The sequence below is a fragment of the Pinus tabuliformis genome, chromosome 6 (genome assembly GCF_031772625.1).
Source record: "Pinus tabuliformis cultivar Carrire ecotype Pingquan chromosome 6, CPIR1, whole genome shotgun sequence".
Lineage (NCBI taxonomy): Eukaryota > Viridiplantae > Streptophyta > Pinopsida > Pinales > Pinaceae > Pinus > Pinus tabuliformis.
Genome location: NC_142292.1, coordinates 771,224,856 through 771,243,656, shown reverse-complemented (window position 1 = coordinate 771,243,656; position 18,801 = coordinate 771,224,856). Strand labels below are relative to the sequence as shown.

The following is an 18,801-nucleotide window of genomic DNA, read 5'->3' as shown; positions in this document are numbered from 1 at the left end:
CATATGAGGACATATTATGTTGATTTCATCTAGTGAATGTGAGCTATGCATTCCTGCATCCCTTTGAGGGAAGAGATCCTTTCTTTGATCATGCTCTTAAGATGGAGCATTGGTTCATGATACCAGCAACCATATGACATGACTTCCACAATATCAAATGTAAGCTCACATACCTCATTTTTCCTTTGGGTCATCCAAACTTCATGCAACAACTTCCTTGATTGAAAGAGCTTCAATCCCTTGATCTGGTTCACTTTTATGTCATCATCCCATCATCCCATGAATTCCGCAAGTTTGTCATTCTTGATGAAACACTTGCTTTTCCTCATGATCGGTGAACCTTTCAATGAAGATTCCATCAAAGAATCTTGAGGATCTAAAGTATCCCCATCAACAAATGTTTCCTTCTGACAGATGTATGATAAACCTTGTACTAGATGACCTTGCCACTTATGTTTCCAATGAGATTCCCAAGAGTATATCCTTGACTTCCATAGATTCTAACCATCTTTCATGCTTCTCTATGATGATGTCTCGAGCTTTTGTTTTCAATGCTTCTATGATGCCATGATGCATCCCATCATATTTCTTAGTGAATAATGATAGCCATATCCTACAATAGAAGACGAAACTTGAGAAGAACTTAGGTGAGGAAGACTATCTCAATTATAATAGAGATCTCTTACTTCCTCATTCTTGGATTTCTTCTTTTCAACTTCCTCCACTTCTTCAGTGATATGGGTTTCTTCTCTTCCTCTTTTGTTATTGTCCTTGATCTTAGGACAATTTCTTTTGTAGTGCCCATATTCTTAACACCCATAGCATTGAATCTTAGACATGAGCCTTTTCTTTTTCCAAGAACCAAACTTTCCAAAATTTCCCTTTCTTCTTGTCATTGTAGCATAAGCTTGACTTTGCTCACCTGCTCCCACCTCAGATTTGGCCTTTAGTCTAGACTCTAGATTCTTCAATCTTGCATAGTGACCATCGATCTTGGAATGGAGTAGCTTCTTTCTTCCCATAAATACTTGAAGTAAAATTACCCCACTCCTTCGGTAGTGCATTTAATACCACTGTAGTCATTTCTCTATCAGACATGACTTCTCCCTGATCTTGCAGTTGATCTCAGATTTAAGATATCCTCATAAAGTATGAGGCTATTTCATCTTTCCTTGACATCTTCAACTTGTATAGCTCTTTCCTTAATGAGATGACTTTTCCAACAATGCTTATGGAATACAACTCTACCAATTTGTCATAGATTTATTTTGAAGTTTCGAGTTTAGATACATATGGGATGTATGGATTCTTGATGGATTTTATGAGAAACCTTTGAGCCCTAACTTCCCCTTTCTTATATTTGGCAAGAGCTTAAACATCTTCCTTTCTTGGTTTAGTGATAGAACCTTTGACATGTTCCATAACCTCATTTTCAATAAGATTCAGATTTGTCCTTTTCTTCCATGCAAGATAGTTTGAAGCCCCTATCAATTTGTTGCTTTCCTTGCAAAAAGACATTTTGACAAATTCAAATGTGGACATAAATATACTTATTTGATAGGATGCTCCTTCTTCTTGTTGCTTCCTTGATGTTGATGATGATTTAGAGGATATAAAACTTCTCCTTGATGAAGGTAGTTTTCTTCAAGAATGATCCTTGATCCCACAGAGCGTGAGATGACATGCCTTTTGATCTAGCTTCCTTTGACTTCAAGATGATCTTCGCTTTGATGCCTTCCTTGAGGTTTGATCCTTGAGTGTCCCTTGATAAGATGCCCTTCCTTGACTTAGTCACCTTAGCTCTGATCTCATGTTGAGAAATCTAGGGTATAGCAATTAAGTGATTTCTCTTCTATTAGTAACAGCTTGTGAGTGCTTTTTACTTCTTTGGATTAGGATCTTCTATTACTTAGGTTGTTAGTGTTCTTCTTCATCAAACAAATACCAATGAATAAACCTTGAAGAGGCAAGAGACACAGAATATAGGCTATCTTCCAGGGCCAAAACCTCTTCCACTTGAGAGGAAAACTTGAACACATTCTTCTTATAGAGATTGCAATTGACAAATACAGGTCCAAAACCCTTGACCTGTTTGCTCCTCCAAGACCAAGGCACACATTTCCTTGATGAGATCCTTAGACAATGATAGTAAATTTTCTGCTGTTTCTTTTTTCTTGATTCCTCTTCCACTTCGACCTCCTTCTGCTTCACACCTTCAACCTCCTTGAATTAGGTCTGCAATCTCATTTTAGGAACCCTAGATTATGCACAAGACCTTATCTTATGCCTTCACTTTCTTTGCTTTGGATAAGGTCTACTTCTAGCTTGACTCGGCTCCCTTCTTGCCTTGAATTTCTTCCAATTCGGCTACCCTATTAGGACTGTTATCTTTCTCAGTTCTTTCTACAGCAAGTATCCTCTACCTCCTTTGCATGTGTGTCCTAAAATAGATCGAAAACTGATCCAAGAGATGCCCAAGAAAACTTCGCTCTTCTTTCTATCTTCACGTTGGCTAGGAGGCTTTCTTTTCTGACCTTCGCACTTTTGTCTAACTTCAGACCTGAACGAAAATTCCTTGCCCTGAAATGAGGCTGAGTGGCCTATTTATAGTTGTTTGCCACCATAATAGGCTGACATCATTGCAAGCTGGCTCGACGTGACATTTAGTGAAGATATAATTATCCCTCTTTAAGCCGACTTGAGCAGGAGACTTTGCTTGGCCTTGGAGGGTATTCCTATACATTTAATGGCTCATACAAATGTGTAACATGCCCAAGAAGGGTCCTTCATACATGACATAGACTCAAATTGACTTTTATGACTAGATGACAAATCCTAAAGGCTCACAATGGCAACGATCACTAAAATAAAATTCCTTGCTCATGAAATCTATGAGACAAGCATTACAATAATCTTATTTTTCTTCTTTTTCATCAATTACATAAAATCTAAATTACACGTCATTATGAAGACTGAACCTAGGTATACTTTTCAACAACAAATACGTAACATGCCCAAAAGGGGTTCTTCATACACGACATTGACTCAATTTGACTTTATGACCAATCCTAAAGACTCACAATGGGAGCCTTACCTAAAAATAAAATTCCTTGCTCATGAAACCCATGAGACAAGCATTACAATAATAATTTTATTTTTGTTCATTGCATCAGTTACGTAAAATCACAATTACACATGTCATTATGAAGACTGAACCTAGTTACACTTTTCAACACCTAGGGCATGTCTTTCCCTTTAGGGGTTGGGAACACCTAGTAGGGTTGTTTATTAACCACTCGTACCTAGGGAGATAACACCATTACATGCTCAAAGCCCCAAATTTGGAAGGGAAACCCATTATGAAGTCTCATTTGTGCCCTTGATTAACAAGCTTGGTTCACTTAGATGCACTAATGAATTATTGTACCTGATGGTGAGGAGACACATTGGATCTTATGCGTAATTGGCAGGTGGTTTCATCATGGGCTGGGCAACTTAACTAGGGCCCAAGCCCACTAGAGGATCATATTGACACTTGTAGGGGGTGCGTTGAGAGCCATGGGTTTCCATCATGTGACTAAGCATTTTCTCATGCCATGGGAAGACTCAACACCTTCAGCAACTTTCTCATTGCCCCACATTATATGCGATGATGCATTTGGACTAGAAATGTCCCCAGTTGGCTTAGCAATATATAAAAGGTTTGACAGCTGATTCGAGGCCCAGAGGAGGTTTGTCTCATCCTTGAGACATGGGAGGAAAAGCATCGTCTTCCATGCCCTTATTTGGAGTAGTCTACAAGCTTATTCTTCATTAGGAGACCCATGAGGCTGATACTTATGCCCCAAAGCCACTTTGGAGCACCACATGATGATTTACCTAAAGATCAAGGGCTTCCCCCTTGTCCACCATTCATGGAGCCCTCTCTCACATCATGGCACCTTGAGGACTCAATGAGGCCCTTCAACGACCCATCTGTACCACAATTTCATCATTTTGATTCACTTTGGCCCTCACCATCGGAATAGTGAGTGACTCCGTCCCTCCGGTCCTCTCTCGGTGGTCGAGGGCAGTTAGAGGGTGCTTATTGAGATCCCCGCTTAGGTTAGCTTTACTTAAAATGGTACTGACTAAATCACCGCTTCTTCATCATTTTATCAACTAATTGGTGGGCTTGTAACCAAGATTTGTAATTTGCACATTATTTTATAATTCTAGGAGCTATTAGGCTAATTCGAATTAGATTAGAGGATCATATAAATAAGATGACTCTCATTTTGTGAGAGATCATCATCATTACTTGGATTCTCTTCTTGTAAAAGAAATGACACTGTTTCTTTGGAGACTATTGGAGATTCTTAGATGCATTTTGACATTTGGAGCTGAAATTTTTGATCTTCTTTGGAGCTATCTCATGATTTGTGGATGGATATATCATATTGTCATCTTGTAAGTGTTTCTTGTTGAATATTTTCTTGAAATTATGTCTAATGTATGGAATTGTTGCAACTAGGTTAATGCTATTGTGCCCTAATTGTTGAAAATCATTTTTGGAAAGCTTCTTGGTTGGAAATTGCATATGTTACTCATTGTATGGAAAATGATGAATGTTCCTAGTGGATGAAATTTTGTCTTTCTTCCATAAAACTCCATAAATCTTGAGTGGGTAAATGTTAAAGGTTGGTTGCTATGGCATCAATCTTTAGCCTCCTTAAGGACAATTTTGGCCAATTTTAAATCATCTAAGACTCCATAGCCCAAAGGACTAGGCACTAGTCCAAGAAGTTTGGTGATCAACTCTTCTCTTCATATTTTCTCCTAAAATTTGGTCCCCTAAAGGTAGGAGGGTAATCTGGGGCTTGCAGTGAAATTTTAAGGAAGTGATTTTTCGGGAATCTGAGGGTCCACACATGAAGCTTAGGGTCTAGGCTACCTATGATCCATGTTTGGTGGGCATCTGCCTGAGTTTCATCCATAAAATCTCTTGCCCTAGGTGCCATTCCAGGAGGGATAACCCAGGTCTTTCTCTCTCACCTTGGGGACTTCTTTTAGGGTTGTATGAGCTTAGTATTGATTGGAATAAGTCATAAGAAGCCCTTTCTCTTCCCTTGCCTTGACCTAGTGAGTACATTGGAAGTATTTCTTCCCACGCTTATTCATAAACCCTAGGTATAGCGCAAGCCTTCGTTAGATTTTTCAAAGAGTGTGAAGAGCCTTTTAGACGTGTTAAATAATCACATAGAGCTTCTTTGAGAGGTCCTACCTCATCCCCTAAAGTCTTGACCTAAGGAATACATATTACGATTGCATATCTCAAACCCTAGGTCTTGATCTTCTCTCTCCAAGGTCTTTCTTGGAGAGCGTGTTAGCTTATTTGAATCATTGAGCCTTTATTGTGTCTCTCCTTGAATGGCTTTGTGAAATCACTTAGCCCCTAATTATTGACGAATCCATTCCAAGTGATTTCCTACCTACTGGGACTCCTCCCATTGGTGAAGCTGCAAATAGAAAGGGACATTAGCTGAGGTGACAGTGGGTCAGTGTCCCATTGTTTTCAGTTAGTCTAGTAGTTGTCCCTTGGGTTTCATCTCTTAGGGCCTTGCTAGAATGTGTGGTGACAGGCGTAACACTTATCTCTGGAAGGCCAATGTTGGGGACATAAGTTCATATCTGCTCTCGGAATGAGGCGAAGTACCCTTGGAAGGTGTTGAAAAGAGGTCAAGCCATCCCTCAAGGGATCTTTGTTGCATGTGTGATACCAAACAAACCTCCCAAGATCAAGTGAGATCAACATCATTAGGGACAGAAAACCATGAAAACATCATAACAGACCATATCTAATGTTAGGGGCACATAAATATTATACACCAAAGTCACCTTCAAATGTCTAAGTAGTTCAAGATTTGTAAATGTGTTACCTAACTTATGCTACGGATAATTAGGTCCACAACCCTATCAGGTGTTTCAAGGCCCCAAGGGGAGGAGTTGTCCTAGGTAGAGCCATGCATCCATAAGTGTGTGTGATAAGATGGTCATGGAGTGGGAAAGACTTCAAGGAAGATGCCAACACCATGGGACCAGCTAATGGGGATCCAAGGTCCTAATCATAATGATGTAAAGTGGGAGAAATTTTGGAAGCATGAGTTACCCCTTTCCTTGGATTGGTTTTTCCACCCCTCTAGTGAGCCTTTATGCTTTATCCTTCTTTGGTGCATAGCTTAGGAGCCCATGCTTGCTTTGTGCTTTTGCAATACCTCTTTAAGATGCAACAACTTCTTGCTCTTTGGGGTTGGGATGTTTAAGAGTTCCTTTAGTTTAGATGATGCATCAAATGTTGAGGAACTAGGTGATGGCTATTGAGGGGAGTATAGCTCATGCTATACTTTTTCCCTATGTTGCATGGGTACCCGCACCCGGGGGTGGGGTTCTCGAACCCGTCCCGGGTTCCCGCATCCAAGTACCGGATTCGGGTACGGGTTCTTCCCAGACGAACCCAGAAGAACCAGGTTCTTCCATGAAGAATCGGGTTCTTCAAAAAAAAAAATTGGGTTCTTTTCCTTTAACGGGTTCTTGGGTTCTGGGGTTTTTCGGGTTCTTCGGGTTGGGTTCTTGGGTTCTTCATAAAAAAAACTATATTAAAAATTTAATTTTCAAATAATTTTTTTTATTGAAATTTAAAAAATAACTTATAACAAAGGTAAAAAACTTAAAAAACCCTAAATCTTTAAGACTTTAACTCTTTATGAACGCACACAAGCAAATATCTGATACGTGATTACTGATTTCATTTAACTTTTAAGTTTTTTCCATTTGGTTGAGGCTTGAGCCGTCCCCGTTTACCATTTCTGGCGGCAGTGGGCAGCTTCAGCAGCAGTGGGCAGCTTCAGCGACAGTGGATAGAGCAGCTTCAGCGGCAGTGGTATTTACAAGTTTTCGTTTTCAATTTTATTATTCCATGAAAAAGTTTCACAAGACCCACGTGTGAAAAATATAGGTGCATTATATTACACATTTGAACAGTGAACACCCACAGGGGCTCAACTACATTAAGCAGAATTGCCGGAATGAATGTCACAATTTCTTGTTGTTTCGGACTGTCTGCAACATGAGCCACAACTGTCAATCCACTTTTATACTCTCAATTTGCCTCCTACAGCTGCGGCATAGTCTCTGCTCCTTGTTGTTGTCAAACGCTGAGCTGTAGGGCTTGATTCATGCCACTGTTTACACAAAACAGCTCACTGTTCACTAAGGAACAAACCTCGGCCTCCCTATGCAGACTCCTATACCCAACCGAAGCCCCAAACAGAGATGACAATGTCACAAACTTACCTCTACTTAGCCCAAACTTGTTAAATTTTTAATTTTTTATACTATATACTATAATATGAGAAGTATACGTTTCAGTTCTTTTCACCTGAAATAGTTGCAATTAGATTAATAAAATGCAGAAAATCTTCATTATTTTTTGCATTAATGAATGGCATTACATAATTGCATTCATACACTGAATATAGCTCTGTGCTATTCTTTACAATATAAACTGTTCAGTGAGAATGTATTTCAAATTTTCAACTCAATCATCTACACAACATTCAAGCTAGTTCATTATCTACCCTCTAACAATGGTGTTGCTTGCCCTTGCAATGTAATTTCACCATGGATCAACAAAATCCAATTAAATGGTTCAGAATTTGTTCAGGAAAAACAGTTCATAGTATATATATTTTAATTTTTGAAAAATTGAATCATTACATTTGTCATTAACATATAAATTATGTGGTTTTTTTTTAGGCTTGTGGCTACATTAAAGTATAAATTATGGCTGCTGGCAGCATATATTTCACTACTGTCCCACCAAACACACAAGGCAGCCCAATAAAATAAAGTTTAAAATGTTGAGTCTTTGAGAACTCAGAATACTTTAGGATTTTTGAGCGTACTCTTGAGTTTGTAGGAAACTTGGCTAGTGTATCTCAGTCAGCTGTGTGTGACAAAATCTGTCCCATTTAAATGATTATCATTAAAGTTTTCTTGTTTAAAGTTGAAAAAATATACAAATTCAAATTTCATATATATTATTACTTATAAATTTATAATTTATAAAATATAATTATTAAAATTTAATATTATTATATTACCCGACGAACCCACGCACCCTGTTTCCAAAAATGTCGTCCCCGTCCTAGTCCCTGTCCCCGCACCCACGTTTCCTGGCAACATAGCTTTTTCCCATGTGCTAAATAAGTCCCAGCCATCTTTTGCATTTTACATTTTCTTTCTATTGTGCTTTTATATGCTTTGATTGTTCTTTCAATTGCATCAACCTTCGAGGCCAAGTTTTTGGTCCTTGACTCAAATTGTGTGACTCTAATATGCGAATCCCAATGACCAAAGACTATCAAGCCAAAGAATGGAAATGAATAATTGGGAGAGATGGAAAGTGGTATGGATTACCTTGAACATGCTATATCAATCAGTGCCTCCCCAATAGTGCCTCTCCTAAACCATAAGGCCTTTGAGGAGGTCCCATTGGACTAGAATTAAAGACTAACTTCCCAAGTGAAGCATGGGGAACAAGGATACAATCAAGAGTGATCAATCATCTAGTTTGCCTTGTGATTCATATTAATATGCCCATAACATCAAATTAAAGCACTTGATTGCTAAAATGGTTAGAGTACCTGCTGATAGATGGCCCACCTTCTTTCAAGAAGAATACCAAACGGGAGAGAACACTAACCAGAGCAGTAGGTGGAGAACTCTGACGTAATACTATTTGAAGATCATCATAGGGCTGCTGGCTAGCTTGCTGTCAAATGAGGAGAAATAAATTTTTTTATGGGTTACCCACTTTTGGTGTGTAACAAGAATTTTTTTTTATCAGTGTGCTAATTCACCTTTGCAATTTTTCTTCAATTTATTGTCTTTGTATTTTCTCTTTATGCATATTTAGAGACTTATTTCTTGGCCATGGAATTTAGTGATCAAGTATTATGCTAGCCAATGGGTTTTGTTTCTTTCTTTTATATTTTGGGGGCCACACCCTCTTGTTATTGTATTACACTTAAGGGGCTATTAGGTAAATGGCATCTTTGGTGATTGAGTACCTGCTATGTGGATACTTGTGTTATTGATTTTATATTTTATATATTTTTTCAACTTATTATTGACATATTTAATTTGTTGATCTTTTGATATTATCTTGTTAAAGCGCTAGTGGAGATGGGGTAATTTGTTGGAGCCACATATTTGTGAGTCAGACCTCGTGAGTTTTTTGGCCACATGAGAGAAATGGAAATAACTTAACGAGGCATTGATAATATGCATTTTGGATGTATGGGAAGTGTTATTGATGGAAATAGTTTTGCACCTCACTCAAATGGTTCTGTAGAAGGATTACCGTCAACTCTCTAGTTTGAGTAGGCACAATGTATGTTGACTCCTTCGCAGGTTAATTTTGAGCATTATATTTAAGGGACAAGAAAAGTGATTAATAATGGATCTAGTAAGCCCAAAAGAATTTCCAAATACATAAAAGACACTGTAACATGATTTGTGATCTAAATCCTTGTGATGTTTTTCTGGAGGCATTTGAATCATATATTTCTATGTTGCTTTCTGCATTTCCTTTCATGGTAATCTTTGGGCTAGGAAAGTATGTTTCTTGTGCAATTTTACAATTGTTTGCATTGAATTTAGTAACACCCAGTGTTATCGAAACTAGCTGGTCTGACCTATTTGGAGGCAAAAATGCTAGTAGGTCAATTGGTTGCCCAGAATTGGAAAAGGCCAGTTCGGTACAGAATTATGATATTATCTGGTTCTTGTACCTGTTTGGTGCTGAACTGGCCTATTTTCGTCGAATTGCCTGGTTCCATATGAAACCATATAATTCCATAGAACAACATTTTATGACACTACTAAGGATCCATAGAAATCATATATATATATATATATATATATATATATATTCAAAAATAGAAACACTATAATTTATGAGTGAAACAGCCTAATACTCAACCCTAGGGCCCTACTAATGCTATGTATTGAATGGTGATGTTAAATTCTTAAAGTGCATCCTTTTACTTAAATTTTTAACATTACCATTAAGTGTTTTGGGCAATGTTGCAGTAATCGTTATCGGATATTATCAGCGAGGGGAAAAATTCAGAAAAAATCGTAAAAATCAGAAAAAAGATCGGTAAAAATTGGGAAAAGATTGTAACATACAAATATATTCATTTGTTTTCAATTTTTTTAATATCTAAAGCATCTACAACATAAAATAAATACATTGACACATAAATATGATAAAAGAACTAATATATAAGATGTGTAATATCATTTCTAGTGCTACATCACACATAACAGTAAATCATGTCCTGAATAGTAAGTCCTGACTCCTGAGTCCCAACTCAGCCTCAAAATATCAACAAAAAATATATTAATGTATCTCATATCATGAGTCATAATGTCATATACAATGAAATGAACCAAATAACTAAACTCTAATACTACTGATTTCCTCTGCCCCTCTAGATGTAGATGCCGGTGGAGTTGGCAGTGGACTCTGCTGTGCTCTAAAAGCTAAAGAACTAGGAGCAATAGGAGGTAGACCACATCCTCTACTGGTGACAGGGGTAGCCTGGGTAGGTTTTGTCACCTCCTCCTCCTCATCAAAATATCAAATAATAATAATAATAATAATAATATATATATATATATATTTTTTTTTTCCAAAGGTTCTTTTCCCAAAAAATCGCGATTTTCCAATATTATCGCGATTTTTGCAACACTAGTTTCAGGATGTTCATATGGAGAAAGTAGAATTAACAATATTCAGGATTTCAGGATTGGGAAGATTGCAATGTTTTCTTTTGATTATGTTAGGTATGATGGCATGGAACTAGGATTTTATCAAGAGCACCAAGTCCTCTGTGTCTTGACGTTGGTGGCATTGATTGTTGAGCAACTCTGTCATGACCCCAGTAAAAATGTACCCTCCACTCAAGCAAAATCACTGATTTGGCATGTTAAGCTTTTTGTATCTTGTTTTAATGCTTAGTGGGCAATAGTGATGTTGAGGATCCCAATATAGGCAATTATTTTGAGGATATGTGGCTATTTGTTGGAGCATGACTTACTATAGAGGCAATTTAGAGCCTATTTGCTGATGTGCTTTTGGTTCAGAGATGGATTGCACTTTGTGCTATTTTGATTATGCACACCCTTGCTATGTATGAGAAACTTTTCGTGTTTGTGTATAATGGTTTGGATTGATATGGACGCACATGAACATATATGTTTTTCTTCAAAATTTGAATATAGTGTATTTTTTGGTTGATTGGTTTTTTAGTGTTTTTTTTTTTTAATCTGGTTCTGGTCCAGTTCACATTTTTGGAGTCTACCAATTTGATGACCTGTCCGGTTCTGATAACATTGGTAACAACTTTCCTTGTGAGTTTCAACGAGGAACTTATGCCCTATAACAGATTAAACATTTCATCAGCATCTAGCTTACATTGCATTTGGCTTATGCTCCAACAGTCAACTCTCTAAATGACTTTTATTTGCACAGCTCTAATGTGAGTCCTATCCATTGCAATTTTTGGTTTTGTGTTGCCTCTTATGACATCATCTTGAGTTATTGTTGAGATGTTTAGCAAATTGATTAGCCTAAAAGTCTCCTACGAAATTGATTTGTGCCTATTTTTTGACTTGTCCAACTCTTTCTGATTTTTCTCCGAACATATTAGTCTTCACCATTTTTATAATGTTGGTTTCTTTGCAAAACTCCTAAATTATTATTCATTCATTTTTGTCATTCTTTAGAGCTGTAGATATAGCACTCTTAACTGTTAAGATTATAGAACTGAGGTTTCTGATTTGCAGATGAGTGTTTGATTCCTACTATTGCTCATAAGAAGATCTATTTTATGCTCATTCGTTTTACATAATAGGTAATTTAAGGCAACCTTTTTGAAAATTGATGGATCCAACCCTTTTCTCATCTCTCCAGGGCATGCAATAGGATGCGGAAATGAATAAAATGATAGTATTTGTTTATGGATACAAGTATTTTCATTAAATGATTCCACTTCCATAAGTTTTATAAATATTCACACCATGGCCTATATGGAAGAACAAGTGCATGAGTGCTACAAATAACTTTTCTATCATTGTTTGGTGTGCATGTCATTTTTTTAATTATAGAGATATGATCTCTAGAAATTACATTGTATCTGAGAACTTAATGCAACATGGCAGGTTCCTCAGTAAGTGAGGAGGAGTTGAAGAAGCTTCTTCGTTCACATCCCTCTACTGAATCAATGCAAGAGGTGAGTTTATTCTACATACATATCCTGAAAATGTTTGCAGGGTGATGCTGATAAATTCTTAATTTGCAATGGCGCATCTAAATTTTAAATGTAGAAATTTTTAATTTGTTGCATCAAGTTTCTTTCATTTATGTTGACTCAAACTAATGTCAAGATGTCGTTTAGCATAGCTCGAAGGTTATTTTTGACAATTTAGTGAAGAAGTAAAGGAACATGAGATTATGGAGGCTTCTATTATAGTAACACATATACGTGAGACCAAGGTTATGAAAAGATTCATAGGATCAAGATATTCCCATCCCATATTAGAATTACTTTCATACAACCATAATGCTAATTTGGATATTGGTTCATCAATAACAGTAATGAGTAGGCTAAACTCCTGGATGCCTATCATCCATCACCTAAGATCTTTACTCCCCCCTCACCCTTTATTCGTTTTCCTTTCATCCCCCCCTCCATTTTTCCAAATTTATTTTGTCCCTCCCTCTTTCAATAAAACTTTATATATATATATATTATTACTATTATACATTAATCCATTTATCACATAAATATATTATTATATATTAAAATATCATAACATCATCCAAAAATTTATATTTTTAACCATTTAATATTCATCCATTATATAATAAGTTTATCTAAATAAAAATAAATTATCATCTTATATTAATCCCCCTACCCTCTCATTGATTCCCCCTTTTTCATCCTTTTGACCTTTTAAATATGATTATTAATAATATTACTCATATATATTTTTAATTCATTTATTATGAGATTATAATATATATTTAAATATCATAATATTATATTAAAAATTATAAACTATTAACCTTATAATAATAAATAAAAGTTTATTTATATTTATATTTATATAATTTAAAAATAAAATATATTGGTTCATTTTTATCTTTGACTTATTTCTCTAATATTCTTTCAACCCTTTTCTTTTTAGCCTTTGATGATCTATTTTAACCAATTTCCTTTTAATAATTTTGTCTCTCTCCTCTTTTGACCGTTCATAATTAATCTAATATTTTTCATCCTTGTGATCGTTATTCCAGTCTCCGATCTCTCATTACTTATAAGTTTGATCAATTGTCACTCTCGCCATATGTTTGCTTTTTGGTCCCTGATGATGGGTGGTATATCCACCCGAAACGTCGGACAGGGAAAACATTCTACACAGTTCATATCCGAAAGTTTCAAACAATTTGAAAATTAAGTTTTTGGCTCCAAAGAAACCAAGGTGGCCCTACTCTTAGTCAGGTCGGCCTAGTTAAAAAGGCATCCATTAAGCTAGCCAAGAGTCTATATAAAGAAACTTATCCTCCTTCGTTTGCACACACATTTAGATCAATTCTGAGGCAGAGGTCGAATCATCTCGAGGATGAGTCTGAGGTCAAGTCAAAGACAAGAAAGAGGATGAAATATGAGGCACTGTTCTATTGAGAAGAAGGATGAGTTTCTGTGGAGAAGGACAAGTTTCTGATGAAGAAGGACTAGTTTCTAAAAAAAAGGGAATGTCGAATCTTTGATGAAGGACAAAATTATGAGATACATAAAGGTCAAAATTTTGAGCATATCAGGGTAGTAGGACCAAAATATATGGGTGCAGGAGATGGTCAAAATTCAGACCTAGTAGTCCTAATAAAATCAAGTTCAAAGGGCAGACTCATGACTTGACTAGGAGGCAATGGACCAGGTTTGACTAGATGATCTAGGCGCGTCTCTTGTTGACCTAAAGAATTTCTCTAAGGAAAAGGTTTTTTAGTTTTCCCACCTTGTGGGTTTTCCCACCGTAAATAATCGTGTTCTTGATTTGGCGGTCTCTTTATGATCCTAATGTCTATTGACGAAGATCTTTGTGTAATTGCTTAATGATTAATGTGAATATGGAAAAATCTAAAGATAATATCAATAGAAGTAATTATCAGATAGAAGACCTACCGAAAATGAACATTGTGTCAGAGCTATGGTAGTGTAATATTCCTAATGGAAATGTTGAGCGTATAACATAAACATGCACTAGGCTACAGTAGGGAAAATAAGCAAAAACACAATATGCAAGTACACCACACAAAATTTAGAACAATTGCTGAGCCATTTTATTAAAAATATGAATTGGATAGAGTACATATAGCATGGAATAAGTGCACCTGGGCTTGTGTAAGCAAGCCGAAGAAAGACCCAGGTGATGTTAATGACCCCCAAGAACTGGGAAATTCTACTCAATGTCCCCCTGCATAGACCCTAGGAAAAATGCAGCTGCGATTACACTGAAAATGATGAAAATGCCCCTTTGTAGTGCCCAGAATCCCCTAAAATTGCAGCTGTATCTTCACCCAAAAATACTCAGCAAAACCAACAGGGGAAATGACCCAACTCCCTAACACCAACTGACCCACAACATAGTGCGAAGTGCCTAGTGAGACAGGCAAAACACACTTCTGGAAAATAGTTGTGTGCCCTAATTCCACTAGAAACCTTTCCCAAACTCCTAAGAAATTCCTCCCCAAAATATCCCTTCCAATTCCAACCCTTCTCAAAGCGAAATTCTTGTTCGTCAAGCCCCTGAAAATTTGGCTAGTGTGGCCCTTGCGCAGGCCTTAGAGCCACGAATTTCTCCTTGTAAAATTCATCCATGAATTTGTTGTGCAACCACTCAAAATTTCTAGGAAATCACTAGTTCAATATGCCCCTAAAAGCTCGAAATTTCTCCTCCCAAAATTCAACTCCTCCAAGTGGTGTGAATTTCTCTAACTGCATCCTTCATTGGTTGAACTCACTGATCGAACCCCTGCAATACCTCTCGGAACAGCTTGCTACCGCAAAATAATACTCCCCTAGGGATGGCACTCGAAGTTTACCAAAGGTAGAGTGGATATTTTCGCTTGGAATCCCCTTGTGCTGAACAACACTCTGTTGTCTTTGCTAAGCAACTCAAGGGAACTTGGTTGAATTGTCAATTTGTTAGAAGCCCTAAAATGAGAGTCTCATCTCTTGTTTAGAGCGAGCTATCCTCTGCTCCGTGTGGGCTCCACCCCAGTGAAATCCCTCTCTCTTGAATTTAGATTTCTCCATTGGGTGCGTATTTCCTTAAAGTGCCCCCCCACTTCCGACTAGCCATCGAATTTTCTTCATATTTACTCAACTTTCCTAAGTTTGGCACCAAGATTGTGTTTATCGCAAAATTGTGAACCTTCCTTAGCTGATTTTAAAGAGAAGATATATTCCATTCCTTCCCTCCCAAATGTTGTTTGTCCTCAAGCAACTGTAGTGCAGGGTGCTGTAAAATCTCCCCACCCTCTTGTTGACCCTGTTGCCTACACCTAACTACAAGTCAGTGAGAAAAGCCGTCAACCCCACAAGGTGTGGTTGGTGGCAGGGAACTAAAAGAAGGGGCTGTCACACTAAATTCGCTCTCTCTTCATTTAAGCTATCTCCTAGGTTAGCTATTGGGGGTGGTCCCTAATATGGAAAAGTAAGATAAAAGAAATGTGAGGTTCTAGGAGAGATTTTAAAGTGAAAGTGGATTACTTTTAAGAATTATGAACAAAATATGATATGAGCAAAAAAAATCATTAACATAATAAAACCATAAAACTAGTGCCTTAAGATAAATTGTTCAACAAGTATGAAAGATACATTTGCTCAAAACAAAATTTGAATGCTTTCGAAAATGAAAGCAAAGAAATATTGAAATGAAGACAAAGATGTTAGCACGATAAACGATACAAGATATAAATACTTTCAAAATATAATCAATGCCTAAATCAAAACATATAGAGATATCTTGCAAAATGAAAAGCAATTAGTGTTCTACTTGCAAAAGGAAAATGAAACAATGCTTGCCAACATAAAATATTCAATAATAATAAGTAAAATGGACAATTGCAAGTGAAATCATAAGATGTGTTAGCATGAAATGCACTTATATTAAATTTAAATGCAATTACTCTTGGTTATTTTTAATCTAAAATACCTAATCTAAATGAAAAGTCTTCATCTTGAGCTCTTACCAAAGGGTAAAAATTGGGGTGATTGTAAGAAAGAGGGGGTGAGGGCACGAAGGTGTCATTAACGATTCCTGCTCCCTGAGAGTTACGAGCAAGTGTGTGCCTTTGTTCCTACAATGGGACAAGCCACCTTCATAACTTCAGGGTCACAATGCTTTTACCTTACTTTGTACCAGATGGAAGAACATTCCAAGAAAGTCTTTTCCCTATACTTTCTATCAACCAAGCTTATGCTTGAGGCTAATTGAGTTAAAATGCAAACTATGCTAGAATTTGTAAATGATATGCAAGTAAGTTTTCCCAAGGAGATTTGCAATGCTTCAGAATAATGGAAATGAGATAATGCTCAAAGTAAATTGCAAATGTATATTCAATTGGAAAAAGGAAACTAGCTTGTAAGTGAATTAAAGTGATGCAAGTAAGTTTGCTTTGCAAAAAAGGGAATTTCCTCAAGTAGATGGAAATGCTCACAATGATGTAACTTGAAAAATTTCTCTCAAAGTTGTACAAGACATGTAAACATAAGCTTCATAAATAAATGGAATTGTAAATTGCTCCAAGTAAATGTCACAAACCATAAACTTATAGCAATTGAAAATGAGATGAAGCTAAAAAGTGAATGCTTGCTTGTAAAGTATGCTTTGAAAGTAAATGAGCAAAACCACAAATGAGCCTATAGTGAGGCAAATTGTAAAGAGAGCAAATGTTAGACAACTAAATTAAACTTGCTACACAAATTGAGATACTTGCATGTAAGAAATGAGTTGCTCTAAAGAAAAATATCAACTTATACTTTAGAGCAAAAGAATTGAAAGGCAAAGCATCAAATGAAACTTGTAGCAAAATTTAACTTAGAAATTGAAATGTGATGGTGAGGTTGTGCTAATTTTAGAGCATGCAAAATGTGCTAAAAAGGAAATTTAGAAAAGATGAGATGCCAAAATTAATCCACCCACACAAAATCCTCCTTCTAAATAAGGAGAAAGGATGCCTTGGGTAAACCCAAGCTCCCACAAAAAAAAGAGATCTTTTATTAAGATATTACAATGGTGTAAAAGCCTCTTAAAGGGTTGCCCAAAAGATGAAGGAGATTTGTACAAGATAAGAGCTAGAAATAGCTAGAATATCCCTCCAAACTATAGCAACCTCAAAGGGCAATGAAGTCTTTCTAAAATTGGAAAATTACAAGTTCCCAAATTCCCATGGTCTAGCCTTCTTTGCATCTCCTTCTAATGTCTACGACCTCCTTAGAATAGATCTCGGGTGCTTGAGAGGTCCTACAAGAAAGATAGAGTTTTCAATGGTGCACTTGTTGTCAAAACTCCAACAAAACTCCAACTATGGGCTGCAAAACCAAGACAAAATTAGTGTAGAATGCATATGAAATGAACAAGTATGATACAAAATAATGTACAAAACCAAATCAAGTGATGGGAGTGAAGTTTGAACCCCATCACTTGCCTAGCTTGGAAAATACTCTTAAATAGTTAAATAAATCAATGAAAACACCATTTTTTAAAATAGATTTAAATTTAGAAGTATTTGCTTGTACACAAGCTATGTCCAAGAAAATATTTACAAGAAAGCATTTTATAAGATAAACTATGGAAATTCAAAGAACCAATGAGAGCTCTTTGGAGAATGTGTTAAGAGTGGGTTGGTCTCTCCAAAGACTTCCCCTCACGCTTGATATTTGAATTCCTACAAGATTTTCCTCTACAAAACTTCAATCAAACATTAGTCCCATATAGATATAGCAAATAAACAATGATAAGAAAACTTTAGAAATTTATTGGAAAATAACTAGAGATTTCCACACCTAGAGCATACTCCTAAATCAATTGCCAATGCAAAATAGCTTTACATTAACAAATCTACAAGAGCATATGGAAATAAAATAAATCAAAGCATGAACAAAGGAAATTATGTTGGAATTTCTAAGTCTAACTATTAGAAACCCTTCATGTACTTTACTGATTTATTCCTACCTACTTGTTTTGTTAATTAACAAGTTATTTACCATGTAAATGCTGGAAATAAATACAAGTACATGCTCAACACATTACAGATCATCAACTGAAGGAAACAAAACAAACACACAAGTGACACCATTGTTTTTGGACCAATGTCCCTGGAAAAACCCAATGCGGGAAAACTGGTGCAACTATCTGAGGGTTTTATTATTATGCAGTCTCTGAATACAATTTGGGTGCCAAAACCAGCTCACCCAACAATGATTAATCTCGACAGTAGTACACCTTAGTTGGAAACAGATGTTCCGGCTGAAATCCCGGATAATCACTCCGACAGCTTCACAGCTCCAATCTGCCCCATGAAACCCCAACGTTAGCCTCTAGGGACAATGTCAGCCCTTTCTGGCCCAGCGTTTGGCCAACGTCACTCTGGCTTGGCCTGCATCAGCCTCTAGAGGCACTACG

At 36.6% G+C, this 18,801-nt stretch overlaps 1 protein-coding gene across 2 annotated transcripts in view; it reads left to right on the top strand.

Annotated features, from left to right (window-relative positions):
• Window positions 1-18,801, top strand: part of LOC149261003 (mitochondrial inner membrane magnesium transporter mrs2-like) — a 472,904-nt gene that overhangs the window by 372,060 nt on the left and 82,043 nt on the right. For both annotated transcript variants that reach the window (XM_089421530.1, XM_089421529.1), the window contains exon 15: window positions 12,271-12,341. In XM_089421530.1, coding sequence (XP_089277656.1) covers window positions 12,271-12,341 — 71 coding nt within the window. The remainder of the gene's footprint in view (window positions 1-12,270; window positions 12,342-18,801) is intronic.